At 43.3% G+C, this 21,782-nt stretch overlaps 1 protein-coding gene across 4 annotated transcripts in view; it reads left to right on the plus strand.

Annotated features, from left to right (window-relative positions):
- Positions 1-3,083: 3,083 nt before the first annotated feature.
- plxdc1 (plexin domain containing 1) overlaps positions 3,084-21,782 on the plus strand; it is a 582,117-nt gene continuing 563,418 nt past the window's right edge. For all 4 annotated transcript variants that reach the window (XM_079846240.1, XM_079846241.1, XM_079846242.1 and 1 more), the window contains exon 1: positions 3,084-3,268. In XM_079846240.1, coding sequence (XP_079702366.1) covers positions 3,193-3,268 — 76 coding nt within the window. In that variant the 5' untranslated portion in view covers positions 3,084-3,192. The remainder of the gene's footprint in view (positions 3,269-21,782) is intronic.

Genomic DNA, 21,782 nt, shown 5'->3' on the forward strand with positions numbered 1-21,782 from the left:
AAAGCATCTCGGTCAGTAAAAGGCGTATTCGTTCACTGAATTCAACAAATCACATTCTCCGTCACATCTTATACTCGAACGCTATTGGCTCGAAGTTTTGTCATTGACAGGATGAAACAGTCCACAGAGCTGCGCATGCGCACGCTCCTCGCTGCTAATAGTGCCACGCTGCTGTGGAGGGAGGAATTTCAGTGAACGAGAAATATGAGTCAGTGGACCACTTAAACGAGAACAATTCGTTCACCTAAAAGATTCGTTCAAAAAGAACGATTCGTTCACAAACTTTACATCACTACTGCTTTGCTTTTTCGTGATCAACAATGACTGGACGCCGTCTCGCCTTCAGCTCCCTTCCAACTTTTTCGACTAATTTTCAGGAGGCTGTCTTCGTCTTCACAACTCTGAGGCAAACTGCAGGCGCTATGAACAAGGGCATGGGTAATGTAACGTTACGATTTAAAGAATATGCTTTTATTCAGCTGTATAAGGAAATGGATGCGTTAATAGATCCGAGCTTAAAACTGCACATTTTGTTTACACAGACTATCCTCGCCTCATAACGAAGCCGTGACCTCTTATCTGCTTGGAGCGATTTCCGCGAGTCCAGATTTAACCGCTGATCATGACGACATTGTGTGTAAGTATAACTTCTAATGTTTTTCTCATTCCTTGTTTAATTTTACCGTGACTGTTTTTATTAATACCAGTCTCATGTAATTGTTTTCCAGCTGCCTGTAAGACGTATTATGATTCGACACGCCGGAGCTTCAGATACAAACAACCTGAACTTACATCGCAGGCGGAAACTGCAAAGTTTAGCTCGGAGTCGATCAAGAAGAAAAAGGGTAAGATTTATTATATTAGATCCGTTTTTTGTCAATGTGAGTATTTTTCAGGTTGCTTATTGTCTTTATGGATTGTATTACAGTTGCTGGAAGCAAGAGTGCGCTGGCTGAGGAGGTGGACATTTGGAAGTCCGCGACCATTGAACTCATGTCTGACGAGGAAGACGGCATTGTTGACGGGGTGTCTGGATGGATTGTGCGGCCACCGCCCTCGTAATGTAACTTTACATTACATTACGAGACATTACTGCTGCACTGTACATAGTTGTGTGTTTAACAATAAAGCTCTTTCTTTGAATAAACAGCTGTGTTTTATAAATGAAGCCCTTTCTTTGAATAAACAGCTGTATGCTTATAAATGAAGCTCTTTCTTTGAATAAACGGCACAGTCCGTATAATTTTCCCATATATTCCTTGATGGTATGAATACTTCATAGCACAATAACATTAATATAAAACAAATTATTACAACATAAATTATATATTTATTGTATTATTGGGGTTTACATTTATAATGAGCCAGGGGGACCAATAATGATTGGTTTGCAGTGATCTGCCAACCAATCACGAGGGATTTTTCTTTTTTAAATGTAGTGGCTTCAGCCAATACTGAGTGAGTAAATTCAAGTCTGGCCGTTGACTCTCTGGTTTCGCTGCTATTCATATGCTAATTAGAGGCGTCGCACCTCCGCGCTGTCTCTCAGCGGGGGGCTCTCCACCTACGTCATGGTTCGTTTACGACAATTTGTGGCACAGACGAACGCGACGTTCGCTGCCTCTAAATTGTCGAAAACTGCCGAAAATTAGGGAGATTTCCGGGAGTCTACAGGCGTTTACGGGGTCGAAAATCCCACTTTTCATGCAGTGTGAGACTTTGGCTCCCCGACTAAATAGGGGCTCATTGTAACACAGTGTTACAACGCACCCCACCTGCACAACTGGGTTTTAAATCGCGGCTCGTGTCTTCTGCTGTTAGATCAGCATTAAGGAACGATCTCAACTGTTAAATGACAGATATAAGATTACAATAATATTGGATTTGTCTTATTTTAAATAAGCACAAAAAACAGAGATGAAAACTAAACATAAGTAAGAAATTTACTTTTGCTATGGTTAAATAAATGTTCAGTAATATCTTCCAGAGATTTTTTAGTTTTGGCGCTATTTTTTCTCTTAATAATGTTGATATGGCAACTAGTAAATACACTAAGTTTCGTCATTCTGGCATGTGTGGAAAGGGTTAAAACATGCATGTTACAACTAACCCCACGTTAGGTTGTGCCCCGTACTCCCCTAGTGTCTTTTGAATGCTCTGTAGTGTTTATATATATATTGCCTGATGTGTGTATAATCTGAAAGCTTTGTTTCATTGTTTGAACAGGTGAAATCTAGCATTCTGCGTTAGTTCAGGCAGGCCACGTAGTCAAGCTCCGCTATCAGCTGATGGCAACTCTCAGACAGGGCACCTTATTTAAATGCAGCTTCAGTCTGTCTGCTTGGCGGCTTCCAATGCACATTGCTTTGCAACTCACCTCCTTCCCAGCTCCTCCTTAACTTGTGTTTAACAATGTCATTCTGTTGTCATTGATGCATGCTCTGTGCTCAATGGTGGGATTTGCGCTGCTCTCCCAGTTTAAAAATGGGAGGATCATCCCCAGAAGCTGCAGCTGTTCCCTGCCTTTTCTTTTAACGGAGCTCATGAAAAAAATGGGGAATTTAGAACAGAGCCATACCGCCAAATGTAACTTTAGCAAAAGATGCCAATAAAAGTTGACTAAAAGGTTTGTATATGGTATTTTTTTACTTAAGTGATCCTGACTGAAATGTTTTTTTTAAGTGTTTTTTTATTTTATTTTGCCAGAAGAGTCAATAGTTTTGTGAATGTAGTTTTGAAGAAAATGGGTAAAGGTTTCAAGAAATGTGTTTTAGCAATTGTTAAAAACTGTACAATAGTATGTGGTATATACGGCACAATATTCAGCAAACACCAGTCTTGCCAGACTGCTACAGAAAGAAAGCGAGAGAATAGCAAAAAAGAATAGCCTAGAGTAGTGGAACTGTTTTAGCTGATCTCTCTGCCATAATTCTCTCTCAGCTCCAGCATTTAATATCCCACAATCCACAGAAAGAGTGTAACGCCAGAAAGTACGTAAGAACAGAGGGGTGGGGGGAGGGGGGAGGGAGGAGAAAAAGAGGAGAATATGTCCGGGGTAAAGGAGAGTATGTAAAACCCAACTCAGAGAGAGGAGAGAGGTGACAGGAGGAGAGAGAGGAGGAGTGAGAAGACAGAATAGGAGAGAAGCGCGTGAAGGAGAGTGGAGAGCGAGAGAAGAATTGCGAGGTGGACATGGGTCTGTGTACTGTGCTGTTGATCTGTTTCTTGCAGGCAGAGCTGACCAGAGTGTGGACTCAGGAGCAGAGAGGTAAGACATTATCAAACACGCACAGAGATATGCTGATTTAACAACATGTAAGACATGCTCATATTCACTAATATAAACATCATGACCCTGAAACACAAAAGCATTTGAGCAGTTCATTTTTTTTGTAATGCCAAACCAACAATCCAACCTATTAAATGACAAGTAAATATGTTATAGATATCAATGGGCAAATATTTTAACTGATCTTGTTTGTTTAACCCTGTATGTATAGTTAACCCTGTTCTGTTGAGATTGACTGGTATGCTTAGGGTCCTAGAGATCCCAATGATGTATGTATAAATATAATAGCTGTACATTTGAAATTAATCTCTTATTTGCACGTCAAATTTGTTTAAAAATAGACCTAATAAAATTCCTGTAGACTATTTTAAATACATACATACATTATTGTTATCCAGTACAGTAATATTGATTCTGTTTAAGGTTACTTTGACTCTAACAAAAGCAAAAAAAGACACACACACACACACACACACACACACACACACACACACACACACACACACACACACACAAACACACACACACACACACACACACACACACACACACACACACACACACACACACACACACACACACACACACACACACACACACACACACACACACACACACACACACACACACACACACACACACACACACACACACACACAATGATAACAGAAATCAAAATTAAATAAAAACAAACCAACAAATAAATATTATGAATTAATCATATTATTAACTGTAATTTATTTTTTATGTATAAATATGTTCATTTTATCATATAAAATCCAAATAATACAATTTTAATAATAAATACATATGTAAAACAAAATATATATAAATGAGAAATGCATTGCATTTTTTATGTATTATTTATTCATGCATTCATTAACAGATTTGCACAACTTTTGTTTTAATGTCAATATTAGCTAATTGGAGTTATTGGATAATTGTTTGGAACCCAAATTTAACATTACAGGATATTTTGTGTAAACAGGCTATCTTGTAGCTAAAACAGTATAGCATGGCGCTAGCAACGTGAAGGTCATGGGTTTCCCAGGGAATCTGTGAACTGAAAATAAAAGCTTTAATGCTACATACGTTGCTTAGGATAAAAGCATCTTTATAAATCTAAATGTATTAAAGCTGCAGTTTATCATTTCAGTTCAGTTCAGTTCAACAAATTTAACTAAAAAACAAGATTCTGGACCATGTTTTCGATTAGTTGGTAAATCATACAGTCCACTTTTGTTTGAGGGTTAACTATTATTGTCTTTCAAGCTTTCCCCTTTGTCTGTTGAACAGCAGTGCATGTTTTTCTGTGCATGTATACCTAAGTGCAGTGGTTCTTAATTCCAGTCCAGGTAGTGCTGTGTTAGATAAGATAGACGTAGAAAATGTGCAGATAAGTGGGGGCACCATGATCGCAATTGAGAACTATTGCCTTGGTGCATGTGTTCATGCATGTCTGATCAGATGGTGTGTAAGCAGAAGGTCAGCTTTCTGCTTTATAGTGTATAAATTAGTGTTTTTCTCTCTAAGAAGCTTTAAGAAAATTAACACATGCATTGAATGCTGGGGTTTGTGTCTGAGGGCTGGCTCTACTACTGGAGAATAAAGGCAGGCCCCCTTCCCAGCACACATTAACTTTATGTTTAACAGAAGTCAATCAAAGAATTGGGAAAGAGAAGCACAATGTTTCTGGGTCATGCAAGATGGGATTTTAGCAACAGTGTACCCACTGTTAGCCAAGGTTGGAAGATTAAATTTTTCATTCAGGCATCCACAGAAAAAGATCAAAGTCATGAAAATCATATGCATATGTGCTCTGTACAAAAAGAACAATCCTACATATCAGCTTGGCCTGTTTTATACGTTACCCTTATATTCTTTCTCTCTCTCGTTTTTGATGGCACACACTCAATGTGTGTGTGTATTTCTGTCCTCCTTGGAGATACTGTATTTATAGCAGGCCTGGTTCTTCTTCTCTCTGACAGGCAGCGCTGCTCTACTTTCACTGGCCTCTCTATCCCTCCCGCACTTCTCTTCTCTCTTGTCCCTTTGAGCGTAAATGTACATAATATACTGAGCGTGAGATACAGCGAATTTGTTAGACAGCGAATTAACAGATGAGGATAAAGGCTGTGTTAGAGCATGACCATACAGAGAAAAATCCCACCATGGCATCCCTTACGAAAAATAAGTTTATTCAAGTGTGCTATTAGTATACTTCTTTTAAACTAAAAAAAAAAGAAAATACACTTTCAGTCAACTTTTTATGTACTTTTCCAAAATATACTTAAAATTGCACTTAAGAAGACTATACTTATACTGACAGAAAGGTCTAAGTATACAAGTATATAAGTATATATTTGGACTATAGCCTACATGTACTCAAATCTTTTGATCGAGATATACTTAAAAGTATTGTAGCGTAGAAAAGTACTCTGCATAGTTGTGGAATTGCTGTTTTGTTTTGCACCGGCAGTGAGAGGGTTAACTGAGAGAGTTCGGGGGAGCGGGAAAAGGAAGAGAGTTAGTGAGACGGGTGCACTTGTGTGGAGTGTTCCTTTTCGTTCTGATTAAAGAGTTCAGAAACCGAACTGCCTTGTCTGTCATTCTTCAGACGTTACACTGGTGTCAGAAGTAGGATGTCGGAGCATGAATTGGAGCATGTCCTGCGCGATCTGAGTGGTCTCATGGAGGAGATACGAGACGATGTGCGATGCCGTGGTGGGGAAAACCCAGTGCCTGCCGCGATGTGGACATCCGCGCTGAGGAAGAGAGAGGTGGCTGGAGCCAGTGTACGAACTATCCACCAGGGGTCCATGTTAAGCTGCCTAGATATGACGGATCTGTGCCACCTGAGCCCTATTTTGCACAAGTACAGCTGGCAGCCTGGCGGGCTGGATGGAGTAAGGAAGATTCGGCAGTTCAGCTGCCATTGATCTTACACCAGCAGAGCAGAGAGACTGTGAGACACTTACAGGTGCGTTTGAGCAGCGGTTTGGGGCGTGGCAAATGGCAGAGCAACGACGGGAAAAGCTGGCTGGTAGACAGAGAAAAGAAGGGGAGAGTCTGGGTGCTTTGGTGGCTGATGTGCGGTTCTATGTGCTGTGAGGTTACCTGCAGTGCGCAGCAGCTGCACAGGAGGAGCTGGCTCTCCACACATTCCTGCAAGCCCTGCTTCCAGAGAGGCTGCGACAGCATGTTCGCTTATCTGCCCCATGAACACTAGCTCAAGCATGGGCAGAGCCAGAACAAGCAGAGTCTGTATTCATGACGTCTTGAACAGCTGCCCCTTTTTACCGCCCTCCTGCCCGAGTCCGCCAGGCCGAGCATACTGATGTTGACAATGCTGAAGGGATGTGCTGTATGGGTGACTTTGTGCAACAGGACGAGAGCAGAGAACGGCCCCTGAATTGGAGAGGGCATTCTACTCAATGGGATGCATGTTACCATTGCGGGGAGGTGGGACATGTGGCCTGTTAGTGTCCTGCCCTTGCCCCTGCGCCTTTGCTCAGCCAGCCGGAAAACTAGGAGTGACCGGCCAGGCGGAGGGATGGTAGCTCCCACCACAGTCTACACCCCTCCATGGAAAATGTTCACTAGCCGGCCACACCCAGGGTTTGTACATGTACTGTGTTCTAAACGGCTATCCTTGCAGGGCCCTCATCGACACGGGGTCCACCATTTCCATTTTCCACCTGGAAACCCTGCCTGGAACGGAAGGGTCGACGCCATCCGGGTGGTCGTCTACTGTGATGCAGATGACAACTGTTACTGGGGAGCGGGCACTCTTGAAAGGAGGGAAGCGCCTGCAGGTAACGGTAAGCATTTTGTTCACGAGTTTTGGCTGGCAGACATAGAGGATGCTTGTATAATAGGACTGGACTTTTTGGCACTGAGTGGGGCCTGTATAAATGTGGCCGGAGGTTGGAGATTCTCCAGGACTATGATTTTGAAGTGCAGCACCGGGCCGGCCGGCAGCATGGAAAGGCAGATGCCCTGTCCCGCCGCCCCTGCGAGGTGACTAACTGTCGAAATTGTCGAAAGCTGGAAGAACGAGAAAAGGCTGCAGGCAAAGCTATGGTGCGGCAGGTTGACGGAGGGGATGGGGCCTGCGACCCCCTGGAACCTCATGAGTTGCAATGGCAGCAGGAAGCAGATCCCGCCCTGAAGAAACTACAGGAGTGGCTGGTTCAGTACTTGCAACAGAACTTGGTTGGGACTCCCCTGGAGCGTGTGGGGGTCGATATCCTTGGGCCTTTCCCGGTCTCAGAGTCTGGGAACCACTACGTCCTAATCGCCATGGACTACTTCACTGAGTGGCCGGAGGCATATGCAATACCCAACCAGAGTGTGACCACTACGGCAGAAAAGCTGGTAGAGGAGATGTTCTGCTGATTTGGATCCCCAGAGGAGATCCACAGTGACCAAGGATGTAATTTCAAGGCCGAAGTGTTTCAAGAGGTGTGTCGACTCCTGGGGATACGCAAAACGTGCACAACTCCCCTTCATCCACAGAGCGATGGATTAGTGGAACGCTTCAACTGTACCCTGACTACCCAGCTAGCCATCCTATCCAGTGAGCATCAACACAACTGGGACCGACACATACCCCTGGTTTTCTGGGCCTACCGAACCACAGTGCAAGAGTCTACGGGATGCACACCGGCTGCGCTCATGTTTGGCCTGGAAACACCTGTGGAATTTGTCTTTGGCCCCCCACCTGAACCAGAGAGAAGGCCATGGAGCATTCCGAAGAGGATCCAGAGGAGGAGACACTGCAGGCAAGCTCGATGCCACACGCATCCTATTCCCCAGCTAATCTACAGTCCGTTCAAGAACAAGCCTTGAAAGTGAACTCAATATTTGCGCGCTGTGAGACGTGTGCACGCTTTCGGATGAGGGCACAGAGACAAAGTTTCTCACAGCGCGCAACTTCTCATTCGCGTCTTCTGGCACTACTACACCCGGGTGATGACGGCGAAAATTACTGGTCAAATTCGAACATATGGCAGCACTCGCATGCATTGAACAAAGTTTACAAAGAGAGAATTATTCGAAAAATTATTATTTTTTAATATATTTGAAGGACTTTTACACGGCACCCCTGCTCTTGTCACACGGAACCTTAAAAGTCATAAGTTTCCAGAAAAAATACTACTCAAGGAAAGTACAGATACTCAAAAAGTGTACTTAAGAACAGTACTCAAGTAAATTTACGTAGTTACTGTCCACCTCTGCTGTTAGATCACAAATCGCACGGTTCTTGATGGGAGCAGGGTGTGGTCTTGTACATGGGAGACCGCCTGGAAGAAAAAATTGGGAAAAAGAAATATGAGATTATGATTTAGAGATTTTGTGGGACTTAACCCTTCCTTGCTGAATGGAAACTTTCCACTTTCTTGCTGCAATGAATCGATCCACTTCCTTACCAAGTGGAAACTTTCCACTAGTGGAAACTATCAATCTAGAGGGTTTTATCCGCTTCCTTACTGTGTGGAAAACTGTCCACTTCTCGCTGCGTACGTTTTTTAAACCACTTTCTTGCTGAGGGAAAAAACTATCCATTTCCTTGCTGTGTTTAACAACTACTATTTCTTGCTGTGTGAAAACTATCCACTTCCTTGCTGGAATCTTCAACTTTCTCGCTGTGTCAAAACTTATTCGCTTGAGGAGACTATTCACCATCTTACTGTGTGTGCTACTATCCAGTATCTTACTGCGTGGACAACTATCCAGTATCTTACTGCGTGGACAACTATCCACCATCTTACTGCGTGGGCAACTATCCGCCATCTTACTGCGTGGGCGACTATCCACTATCTTGCGGCATGGACGACTATCCACTGATTTACTGCTTGGAACTTTCCGCTTCCTCGCTGCGTGGAAACTTTCCGCTTCCTCGCTGCATGGAGACTTTCCACTTCCTCGCTGCGTGGAAACTTACCGCTTTCTCTTTGTGTGGAAATGTACCGCGTTCCCACTGCATTGATACTATTCCCTTCCTCGCTGCGTGCAAACTTACCGCTTTCTCGTTGCGTGGAAATTTACCGCTTTCTCGCTGCGTGGAAACTTTCCACTTTCTCGCTGCGTGGAAACTTTCCACTTTCTCGCTGCGTGGAAACTTTCCACTTTCTCGCTGCTTGGAAAACTATCCGCTTCTCACTGTGTGGAAAACTATCCGCTTTCTCACTGCATGAAAAACTATCCGCTTTCTCGCTGCGTGGAAAACTATCCACTTCTCAATGCTAAAATATTTTGAGGCCTGACAGCAGATAATTAGTAAATTCGGCATCCGGGTGATGAGCTTGTTCAAAGTCCATGTGTGAAATATTTAAATACACTTGACATTAAATGCGGGCATGGGCGCAGCCACGGAAAATACAAATGTGCATAAACTGGCATCGCTGTTTGGTAAATTTACCAGAATTAAAATGTTTGCAGGGCTGCCTGCTTCTTCGAAGGAGGAGACTCTCCTTTTGAATCCCTGATTTGCGCTGGCGGTTGCTGCACTTAGCACGTAATTGGTGGATCTAGCGGTGTTTGTTTCCGGGCAGGGTAGGGTGGAGGGGTTAACCTGCGGGCACGATGTTGTTGAGTAAGTCACTGACCTGCAGACCGCAGGTCTGGGGGTGAACATTACTGCATTGGCCGTGGAGAAAATTAGCCAGAGAAAACTTAGCTCCTGTGGGAGCAGAAAGAACAGCACTGCTGTGTGGATAAATTAGCCAGAGAACCTGAGCTCCTGTGGGAACAAAAGGAACAGCACTGCTGTGTGGATAAAATTAGCCAGAGAAACTGAGCTTCTGTGGGAACAGAAGGAACAGCACTGCTGTGTGGATAAAATTAGCCAGAGAAACTGAGCTTCTGTGGGAACAGAAGGAACAGCACTGCTGTGATAGTGGAGAAATTAGCCAGAGAAACTGAGCTTCTGTGGGAACAGTGGCGGTCTCCTCCCTACAGCCGGCGAGCCCGAGGCACCCACCGAGGTGATTCGAGTGTTGGAAGACGCAAAGGCCCCGGAGGCTCCCTCGTCTCTCCAGGTCAGCCTCCGGCGGTCGATGCACAGCCTATGCCACGGACTTCCGGGATTCGGGCTACGCCCTCACCCTGCACCCCTACGGCGTCGGCGTGCTCCTCCCTTCCTCCAGCCTCCCCGTCGGCCTCACTCGCCACATCGTCGTTCCGGTCATCCGAGTCCCCGTCACCGCTTCAGTCCCGTGAGCCAGCGACTCAGATCCAGGCTTCCAGGCCTGCGATGTCGCCCTGGTCCGCCGGCCGCTCGGTTCCTCCCCTCACCATGGTTCCGCCTCCGCCGATCGGTCCCAGGGCTCCATCCGCCCCTGCAGTCTGGACTCCGCCCTGGACCCTCCCTCTGTCAGCGCCACCATGGTACTGGTGCCCGCCTACTCCAGACACCTGTCTGTCATCAGCTCCACGCCCTCCACCGAAGCCTCCGCCCCATTTTCTACTTCATGGACTCTGTTGTCTTCACGGCGCGAGGACGCGCCTTTCCGAGTGGGGGCGTAATGTTACAATTACGTTTGTCTTGTCTTCACCTGTTCTCGTTTATCCCTGATTAGTTTATCAACTCCACCTGTGTCTAACTAGTTCCCTCCATTACCTTGTGTATTTATACTCCCTGTTCTGTTCAGTCCTTTGTCGGTTATTGTTTGTCTACACATGTCTGTGTGAGCGTGTACTATGCCTTCTAAGTCTGTGTTTGGATTAAAACCTTTGTTTATCCTCACCTCCTTCGTCGTGTGCTTACTAAGCCACCCAGAACCGTAACAATAATATATCCCCCTACACTAACCCTACCCCTAAACCTACAAATCACAGAAAACTTTTGGCATTTTTTGAATTTCAAAAAACACAATTTAGTATGTTTTAGTATGAGAACACAGATGTCCTCATAAACCATATACATGAACATACTAACAGCAGGCCCTGACAGGAGGAGGACAGAGGAAAGGTTCACAGGACCTACAATTTCCACACTTTTATTAGCCCCGGGTCCAGTGGACCCAAACATCCTGTGTGTAATATAAATGTGTGTGTGGGGGGGGGGGGGGGGGGGGGGGGCTTTACAGTGTGTGGTCATTGAAAATGTCTTCTGATATATATTCCTCACAGAAAATGAGCCAAGGCCAATGAGTCTCAGTTTGAAACAATTATTAATCGTATAATTTTTCTTTTGATAAAAAAAGAAAACGGGTCTAACAGACCCGAACACCATACAAGGGTTAATGAAATCATAGCCTTTGAAGTTTTGCAGTCTCATGATATGTTTTTTCATCCCCAAAATATAAGGTTGCTTACAATGATCGTTGATATACTTGTTATACAATATAGCCTTATATACTGTAAGGTATTGATGTTACATTCAAGAAAACTGGTGTTCCAAAATACGTTGTACGGTTTGCACATCTATTTATAGTCGCAAAAGCGAGTATGGTCGCACTGTGTCGAGCCATGTGATCGAGCTTATGTGAACGTCAAGTAAAGGCAGATGATTATCAGCTGGTTCCAACTAGTGGCTGATTGTTTGGCGTAATATGCGCTGTTGCAGCCATATTTTAGTGATTTGTTCTCACGATGCGTTCACTCGCCTTACCAGCAAGTTTATTTATCGTTTATCATCACGGCAACCGCTTGCGTCCATAACGAAACACTTCTCGTGTGTGCACATGTCTGTAGTAGTAGACTACGTAGACACGTAGAGACAGCATGATCGCAAGAAAAGCTTGATGTCTGCCGGTAACAATTATCTTAAGACAGGAACTGTTGTAGTTCTCCCTGTTGCAACTTGCAAGTCTGTGCGGTGTGCACTCTTTACACTGTCCGAGCGCTGCTCTCGCCACTGAGTCTGTCGTCATGGTTTCGAAACGCACGTTATTAATATCCCTTAGAACATCGATTATTGAAGTTTGTGAATCGATTAGAATTGCTAGAAGACAGAATCGATTGTGGATCGTGGCACAGACACAATTATATGCAGTGAATGCTGATCACTGCATGAAAAGTGGGATTTTCGACCCCGTAAACGCCTGTAGACTCCCGGAAATCTCCCTAATTTTCGTCAGTTTTCGACAATTTAGAGGCAGCGAACGTCGCGTTCGTCTGTGCCACAAATTGTCGTAAATGAACCATGACGTAGGTGGAGAGCCCCCCGTGGAAAACCGCGCCGAGGTGCGACGCCTCTAATTAGCATATGAATAGCAGCGAAACCAGAGAGTCAACGGCCAGACTTGAATTTACTCACTCAGTATTGACTGAAGCCACTACTTTTAAACAAGAAAAATCCCTCGTGATTGGTTGGCAGATCACTGCAAACCAATCATTATTGGTCACCCTGGCTCATTATAAATGTAAACCCCAATAATAATAATAATAATAATAATAATAATAAATATATAATTTATGTTGTAATAATTTATGTTTTATATTAATGTTATTGTGCTATGAACTACACTATTCATACCATCAAGGAATATATGGGAAAATTTGCCCGGACCGTGCCGTTTATTCAAAGAAAGAGCTTCATTTATAAAGACACAGCTGTTTATTCAAAGAAAGAGCTTTATTGTTAAACACACAACTATGTACATTGCAGAAGTAATGTCTCTTATGTTGTCCTCCAAAAACGTCAAAAAGAAGTGCCAAACATATTCGGGAAACACAGGCGTATATGGTGAGTTGCCCTGTATTTCGGTATCGCCTCTAATCTGGATTGCAAAGTGGCACAGAGTTCGGAGAGCTCCAGGCTGCGAGAGGGCGGTGGCCGCACAATCCATCCAGACACCCCGTCAACAATGCCGTCTTCCTCATCAGATAGGAGTTCAATGGTTGCGGACTTCCAAATGTCCATCTCATCCTCAGCCAGCACACTTCGTCTCGCTTCCAGCAACTGTAATACAATCCAATACAATCCATAAAGACAATAAGCAACCTGAAAAATACTCACATTGACAAAAAACAGATCTAATATAATAAATCTTACCCTTTTCTTCTTGATCGACTCAAGAAGTTTCCGCCTGCGATATAAGTTCAGGTTGTTTGTATCTGAAGCTCCGGTTTGTCGATTCATAATACGTCTTACAGGCAGCTGGAAAACAATTACATGAGACTAGTATTAATAAAAACAGTCACAGTAAAATTAAACAAGGAATGAGAAAAACATTAGAAGTTATACTTACACACAATGTCGTCATGATCAGCGGTTAAATCTGGACTCGCGGAAATCGCTCCAAGCAGATAAGAGGTCACGGCTTCGTTATGAGGCGAGGATAGTCTGTGAAAACAAAATGTGCAGTTTTAAGCTCGGATCTATTAACACATCCATTTCCTTATACAGCTGAATAAAAGCATATTCTTTAAATCGTAACGTTACATTACCCATGCTCTGGTTCATAGCGCCTGCAGTTTGCCTCAGAATTGTGAAGACGCCAGACAGCCTCCTGAAAATTAGTCGAAAAAGTTGGTTGCGTCCATGCAGAGGAGTTGAAGGGGAGCTGAAGGCGAGACGGCGTCCTGTCATTGTTGATCACGAAAAAGGAAAGCAGCAAAAACACAGGAAATGTATTAAAAAAAAAGTCCAAAACACGTCTGGCTCCTCCAATCACATGCAAGGTCATTGTTATTAGGAATATCTCGCGAGAAGTGCTCGCATACCTATGCTGCCCTACAAAGGCAAAAGACCTTAACTCACCAGAGTGTGAAACTGAGAAAAATTACTTTAAAGTTTTTTTGTTGTCCAGCCAATTGTATGACAGGTAAGACGCTGAAAATTTGCCAAGTAGTTGTCATAATTAATATATTTATCTACATTAAAAAAAATGTTGCTCAAACCTGACCTTTGACCCTTATTCGGAAGTTACTGTATTCTGCCTTTGCATTATCTGCAAAACAATAATGGGTCATACAAAGGCAAAATACCTTAACTTCTAATCTATTGATCATTTTGACTTTATCACTCTATACAAACATTTCTATGATAGCAATGATAGCCTTAAAATAACATTTAGTGAGTTCTGTCTAGTAAGGCTTAATATTACATCAATAGAATATTACAAAATAAAAAATAATGAGAAGGCTACAACTGTACTGGATCATTTTAAAACTTTATTATTGTGCTTAATTTAAGTAAAATAAAACTTTAAGAGGTTAATAAAGTAACCTTCCACAGATTTCTTACATTTGAAAGGTTTGATTTGGCTATCCCAGTAATATGTAGACGTCCTTTCTCAAATACTATTCACCCTTTTCTGAAAAAATGTATAGGAATATGCTTATATCTGATGACATTGTGTGTATGTTTTCCAGAATTAATGAAAAAACTCTGTATTAATAAATTTTCCTGGACAGAATGGAAAATGTATTTAGTACCACATGCATGTACAGACTACAGTTCTCGCTCACAAATTTGATGGGATTAGGATTGATTGTCTTGATATAGTCAGTTTATGACAGTTTACAAAGAAGGGAGTCTAACAACAAACTGATTTTAAGAAATGTATTAAATTAACAAGAAAATGAAACAAAAGAATGTTAAGAGGTGAATAAAAAAAAATGTTGATGTATTTTGGCTGTGTGTGTGTGTGTGTGTGTGTGTGTGTGTGTGTGTGTGTGTGTGTGTGTGAGTGCGTGTGATTGTGTGTGTGTGTGTGTGTGTGTGTGTGTGTGTGTGTGTGTGTGTGTGTGTGTGTGAGAGAGAGATAGAGAATCAAAAGAGTCCGGAAATCAGTCCACAGAGGGGCTTAATTTATCCCTATATTCTTCAACCTCATTGAGGTTTCTGACCACCAAGGAGCTCCAGAAAAACCTATTATATTTATTTTCACTTTATTTAAGTTAATGGGTGTGGCAAAAGTGCTTCAATTACATATAGGCATAACACCGTAACTTTTTATTTTGTGTGTATTTTTTTTTACATAACATTGGTTATTGCTAATGACATACAGAGTAATTAATCTACTCTGTTAGCCCGGACAAGTTGAATCTACTTAAAAAATTGGAGCAAACTGGTTGCCCTAAAAATTTAGTAATGTGAACTAAAATGAGTACATTTAACTTAAAATGCTTTAGTTAAAAAAATTCAGAACCTAGATAAAACTCCCCCTGCTGCTACTCTGATTTGCATTTGTGTAGCTCACAGCATGTTCATTAACATGTTAAAGCCTCCCCTAGAATTAAGGGGAGGGGGGGTCATGGGGGTACAACTGCCAAGCAAGGCCCACGTCAATTTCCGACAATTTACGGCAGTTTTCGATGTTGCCTGCAAATTGCCTTGCACTGTCGTAAACCTGAATTTCCACGCAATCTACAGTGCCACATACTGACGAAAATCCCCCTTTTCATGCAGTGGATGGAAGCGGCCGAAAGGGGTTTTTAAGGTAGCTTATACATTTGCAAGTAAAGACTCTGTACTGTACAATTGCCTCGAGCGGCGTGTGCAGCCATGCAGCCAGCGTGAGTGGGCGGCTGGGACCTGCTGCCGGAAATGCCGTCCATGCTGAGAACTGTCAACAAACGGAGGTAGGACTACTGCGTGTATATATACCTCTATTGTTGATTAGCTGAGTGCTCTCCACCTGTGTCATATCTGAACACTGCATGAAAAGTGGGATTTTCGACCCCGTAAACGCCTGTAGACTCCCAGAAATCTCCCTAATTTTCGGCAGTTTTCGACAATTTAGAGGCAGCGAACATCGTGTTCGTCTGTGCCACAAATTGTCGTAAACGAACCATGACGTAGGTGGAGAGCCCCCCGCAGAGAGAACGCGCGGAGGTGCGACACCTCTAATTAGCATATGAATAGCAGCGAAACCAGAGAGTCAACGGCCAGACTTGAATTTACTCACGCAGTATTGGCTGAGGCCACTACTTTTAAACAAGAAAAATCCCTCGTGATTGGTTGGCAGATCACTGCAAACCAATCATTATTGGTCCCCCTGGCTCATTATAAATGTAAACCCCAATAATAATAATAATAATAATAAATATAAATATATAATTTATGTTGTAATAATTTATGTTTTATATTAATGTTATTGTGCTATGAAGTACACTATTCATACCATCAAGGAATATATGGGAAAATTATACGGACCGTGCCGTTTATTCAAAGAAAGAGCTTCATTTATAAACACACAGCTGTTCATTCAAAGAAAGAGCTTTATTGTCAAACACAACTATGTACAGTGCAGCAGTAATGTATCTTATGTTGTCCTACAAAAACGTCAAAGAGAAGTGCCCAGCACATTCGGGGAACACAGGCGTATATGGTGAGTCGCCCTGTACTTCGGTATCGCCTCTAATCTGGATTGCAAAGTGGCACAGAGTTCGGAGAGCTCCAGGCTGCGAGAGGGCGGTGGCCGCACAATCCATCCAGACACCCCGTAAACAATGCCGTCTTCCTCGTCAGATATGAGTTCAATGGTCGCAGACTTCCAAATGTCCACCTCATCCTCAGCCAGCACACTTCGTCTCGCTTTCAGCAACTGTAATACAATCCATAAAGACAATAAGCAACCTGAAAAATACTCACATTGACACAAAACTGATCTAATATAATAAATCTTACCCTTTTTCTTCTTGATCGACTCCGAGCTAAACTTTGCAGTTTCCGCCTGCGATGTAAGTTCAGGTTGTTTGTATCTGAAGCTCTGGCGTGTCGATTCATAATACGTCTTACAGGCAGCTAGAAAACAATTACATGAGACTGGTATTAATAAAGACAGTCACGGTAAAATTAAACAAGGAATGAGAAAAACATTAGACGTTATACTTACACACAATGTCGTCATGTTCAGCGGTTAAATCTGGACTCGCGGAAATCGCTCCAAGCAGATAAGAGGTCACGGCTTCATTATGAGGCGAGGATAGTCTGTGTAAACAAAATGTGCAGTTTTAAGCTCGGATCTATTAACTCATCCATTTCCTTATACAGCTGAATAAAAGCATATTCTTTAAATCGTAACGTTATATTTCCCATGCTCTGGTTCATAGCGCCTGCAGTTTGCCTCAGAGTTGTGAAGACGCCTGAAAGATTAGTCGAAAAAGTTGTCCGCGTCCATGCAGAGGAGTTGAAGGGGAGCTGAAGGCGAGACTGTCCTGTCATTGTTGATCACGAAAAAGCAAAGCAGCAAAAACACAGGAAATGTATAAAAAAAAAGAGAGTCCAAAACACGTCTGTTTAAAGCTCGTCTTCAAGTTTTGTACGCGTCATGGCCATGACTTCGCACGTGATTGGACGAGGGCGAGAAGCTCGTCGGGCTCCTCCAATCACATGCAAGGTCATTGTTATAAGGATGTTTTCCAGAATTAATGAAAAAACTCTGTATTAATAAATTTTCCTGGACAGAATGGAAAATGTATTTAGTACCACATGCATGTACAGACTACAGTTCTCGCTCACAAATTTGATGGGATTAGGATTGATTGTCTTGATATAGTCAGTTTATGACAGTTTACAAAGAAGGGAGTCTAACAACAAACTGATTTTAAGAAATGTATTAAATTAACAAGAAAATGAAACAAAAGAATGTTAAGAGGTGAATAAAATAAAAAAATGTTGATGTATTTTGGCTGTGTGTGTGTGTGTCTGCCTGCACAGATGTGTGTGTGTGTGTGTGTGTGTGTGTGTGTGTGTGTGTGTGTGTGTGTGTGTGTGTGTGTGTGTGTGTGTGTGTGTGTGTGTGTGTGTGTGTGTGTGTGTGTGCGTGTGTGGTTTCAGACCACCAGCTCCAGAAAAACCTATTATATTTATTTTCACTTTATTTAAGTTAATGGGTGTGGCAAAAGTGCTTCAATTACATATAGGCATAACACCATAACTTTTTATTTTGTGTGTATTTTTTTTTACATAACATTGGTTATTGCTAATGACATACAGAGTAATTAATCTACTCTGTTAGCCCGGACAAGTTGAATCTACTTAAAAAATTGGAGCAAACTGGTTGCCCTAAAAATTTAGTAATGTGAACTAAAACCAGTACATTTAACTTAAAATGTTTTAGTTTAAAAAATTCAGAACCTAGATAAAACTCCCCCTGCTGCTACTCTGATTTGCATTTGTGTAGCTCACAGCATGTTCATTTACATGTTAAAGCCTCCCCTAGAATTAAGGGGAGGGGGGGTCATGGGGGGACAACTGCCAAGCAAGGCCCACGTCAATTTCCGACAATTTACGGCAGTTTTCGGTGTAGCCTGCAAATTGCCGTGCACAGTCGTAAACCTGAAGTTTCATGGCAATCTACAGTGCCACATACTGACGAAAATCCCACTTTTCATGCAGTGGAACGTGCTTCTCCCGAACCTTGTTTATAAAACATCATATAATGCAACAGATCTCATTTCAATTATCATACAGTAACAATGTGGGCATTAGATCAGTAATTATATCAGTCAATTAGTTTATATGGTTAATTTAGTTTACCAATTAAATTTATTTGGATAATTAGTTGAAAATTTAGTGTCCCCAACTGAGCAAGCCAAGCCAAAGGCGACAGTGGCAAGGAAACCTGGCCAATTAACAAACAGCGTATGATTATTATTCTGGCAAATTTACAGGTCAGAGGTCATATTAGATCGCAATATTCGAAAGATCGGTGGCAACACGCCGGAGACGGGTTTATTGAGGATGACGTATTGATTAAACAATTATTCAATTGCAATATTCGAACGATCGGAGTCATCACGCCGGAGACGAGTTTATTGAGGATGCTGTGTCGATGAGATAATTTCAGGGGGAGTCTAATTGACACGGTCTCTGCAGACACTTCATGAGTTGGTCATGTCTGGGCGCAGGTCTATCATCTGATCTGGATCCGGCTGACTGCAGTAAACCTCGGCCCAACTTCCATCCATTAGCCCAAAAACCAGATTCTAACGGCTTGGTCAAAAGGAATTCTGCGTGTAAGCCTTTTCAGCATTTCTGTGAAATTCTCTTAATTTATTGATATCTCATTTCAAATCTGACTCCATGAATAATTTCCAATTTTAGACTCCAATTTTATGTGACTCCATAAAGTGTGTTACGTTTAGAGTTTATCAGCTGATTTTAAGATTAGTTGCGATTTAATTTAGATCATTGATTTTTCTTAGTATCACTTATTTTCAAATATTCGTTCCACCATGGGACCCGGAGCCGCACAGAGGCTAGTGTCGCGATTCACTAGCTCTCACTGACGCAAATTAGTCAGTTCTGATATTACAGAGGATTGCAGAGTGAACTATTTTAACTTTAAGTGAGTCCTACATGTTTTCTCGTAACAAAAAGTGTAATTTGATTTGTTCACATTACCAGCAAAACTGCATGAATTGAAGGGTTTTAAATTAACAAAATATTTTGAATTAAAATAACATTTGGGGACTTCCAGTTGGCATGTGTGGGGAGTAGCTGCAGTTCGCCCGCGCTCCCACAGTTTTAATTTAAAAGTTTTTTTTTTGGCCCATCAACGATTTGTTAACACAGTTTATCGGTCAGCTTACTTACATTGTAACGTTCTGGGTGAAAATGGCTTTGAAATCTAAACACAAGAAAGACGAAGTTAAGAAATACTGTGACGGAATGAAAGGCAGAGGATTCAATAGCAAGTGTAACAATAAACTTTATTGAAACCAGAGAGTAGTTAGTAAAAGTCAGCAGATGATGATGGGGAACAGGCGATGACGTAGGCAGCGCAGGGACCCAATGGACAACCCGAATCTCTGTGACTATGAACCGCTGTGAGTGTCTGACCACTGAAGTGTGAGTGTGATGATCCTCCGTGAACAAAGCAGAGCTATCCTCCAGCAGACAAGAATCCACAGCAGAACAGAGAAGGTCAGGCAGCACAAGCTGGCATATTCCTCTGTGAACAAGGCAGAGCGATGCTGGATGCGACCTGCTGAACACTGAACACACAAACACACCGAACAAAACCAATGATCTGACCAACACAAGACACACCACAATGGGTATAAGTAGATCCAAGAAACAATTGGCAGCTGGAGCTGGAGCTGGAAATCAGCTGAGTGGTAATCAGCGGCCACACCCACCACCACACAGCACATCACAAGACGAGTCAGTGAATTCATGAACCGTGACAGTACCCCCTCCCCTAGGAGCGCCCCCTTGCGCTTCCTGAAGAGCTTACCCGTTGATTGAAATCATCAATGAGGGAGTGATCCAGAATGTCCCTAGCAGGAACCCAACTTCTCTCCTCCGGACCGTAACCTTCGCAGTCCACCAAGTACTGAAATCCGCGTCCCCTCCGTCTCGAGTCCAGAATAAGATTTACCGAATAAGTAGGTTCCCCATCTACGAGTTGCGGAGGAGAGTCTCATGGGCTCTGCTCCATGTGCGACGGCACCTCTGGACGAAGGCGTGAGCAGAGGGGACCGTGACTTCGGATTCCAGACTAGGAAAAATAGGTGGCTGGTACCCTACACTACATTCAAACGGAGTGAGGCCCGTGGATGACACTGGTAACGAATTGTGTGCGTACTCCACCATTGAGAGTTGTTGGCTCCAGGAGGAAGGATTCTTAGCAACCAAACATCGCAACACTCTCTCAAGATCTTGGTTGGCTCGCTCCGTCTGCCCATTTCTCTGGGGATGGAAACCTGAAGAAAGACTGACAGTCACCCCCAGCAATCTACAAAATTCTCGCCAGAGTTTAGACACAAATTGGGGCCCCCTGTCGGAGACCACGTCCATCGGGAGGCCATGTAAGCGAAACCAGCCACCGCTGTCTCCTTGGCAGAAGGTAATTTGGGCAAGAGAATAAAGTGAGTGGCCTTCGAGAATCGGTCCACAACGACCGTCTTGCCCTGGGAGGGCAGGAGGGTGGTAACAAAATCTAGCGCTATGTGGGACCAGGGTCTCGAAGGAACTGACAGCGGTTGGAGTAACCCATCTGGAGGATGATTGGAGGTCTTACCAGTGGCACAGATTGAGCAAGCCAAAACAAAACTTCGGATGTCACGAGCCATAGCTGACCACCAGAATCGTTACTTGACCAAAAAACCAGTACAGTTAACTCCTGGATGACATGCCACGTTAGAACAATGACCCCATCGGATAACGTCGGACCGTAATCCCTCCGGCACAAACAATCGACTCGGTGGACCACCGGGCGGAGGCAGAGAAGCAGCACGGGACTTACTGAAAACTTCGTTCAGGTCGAGGTACTCAGTGGGCAGCGAGCTTGGAGTCCATGAAATTCCCCTCAGCCCCGGAGTCCAGAAGTGCCTGACAGGTGTGAGATTGGGTTGCCCATTGGAGTCTTACCGGAAGGAGAGTCGAGGATGAGGACTTCTTCATGGAGATCCCGCCCGATAGTAGCCTAATACTTACTACCGGGCTCAATCTTTTACCGGGCACTCATTGAGAAAGTGACCTGAGCCACCACAGTACATGCAAAGTCTCCTGAATCTCCGCCGTTGTCTCTCCTCCCGGGAAAGCCGGGCCCCACCCACCTGCATGGGTTCATGATGGGAGTAGATG

This window comes from Gobio gobio (assembly GCF_949357685.1).
Source record: "Gobio gobio genome assembly, chromosome: 20".
Lineage (NCBI taxonomy): Eukaryota > Metazoa > Chordata > Actinopteri > Cypriniformes > Gobionidae > Gobio > Gobio gobio.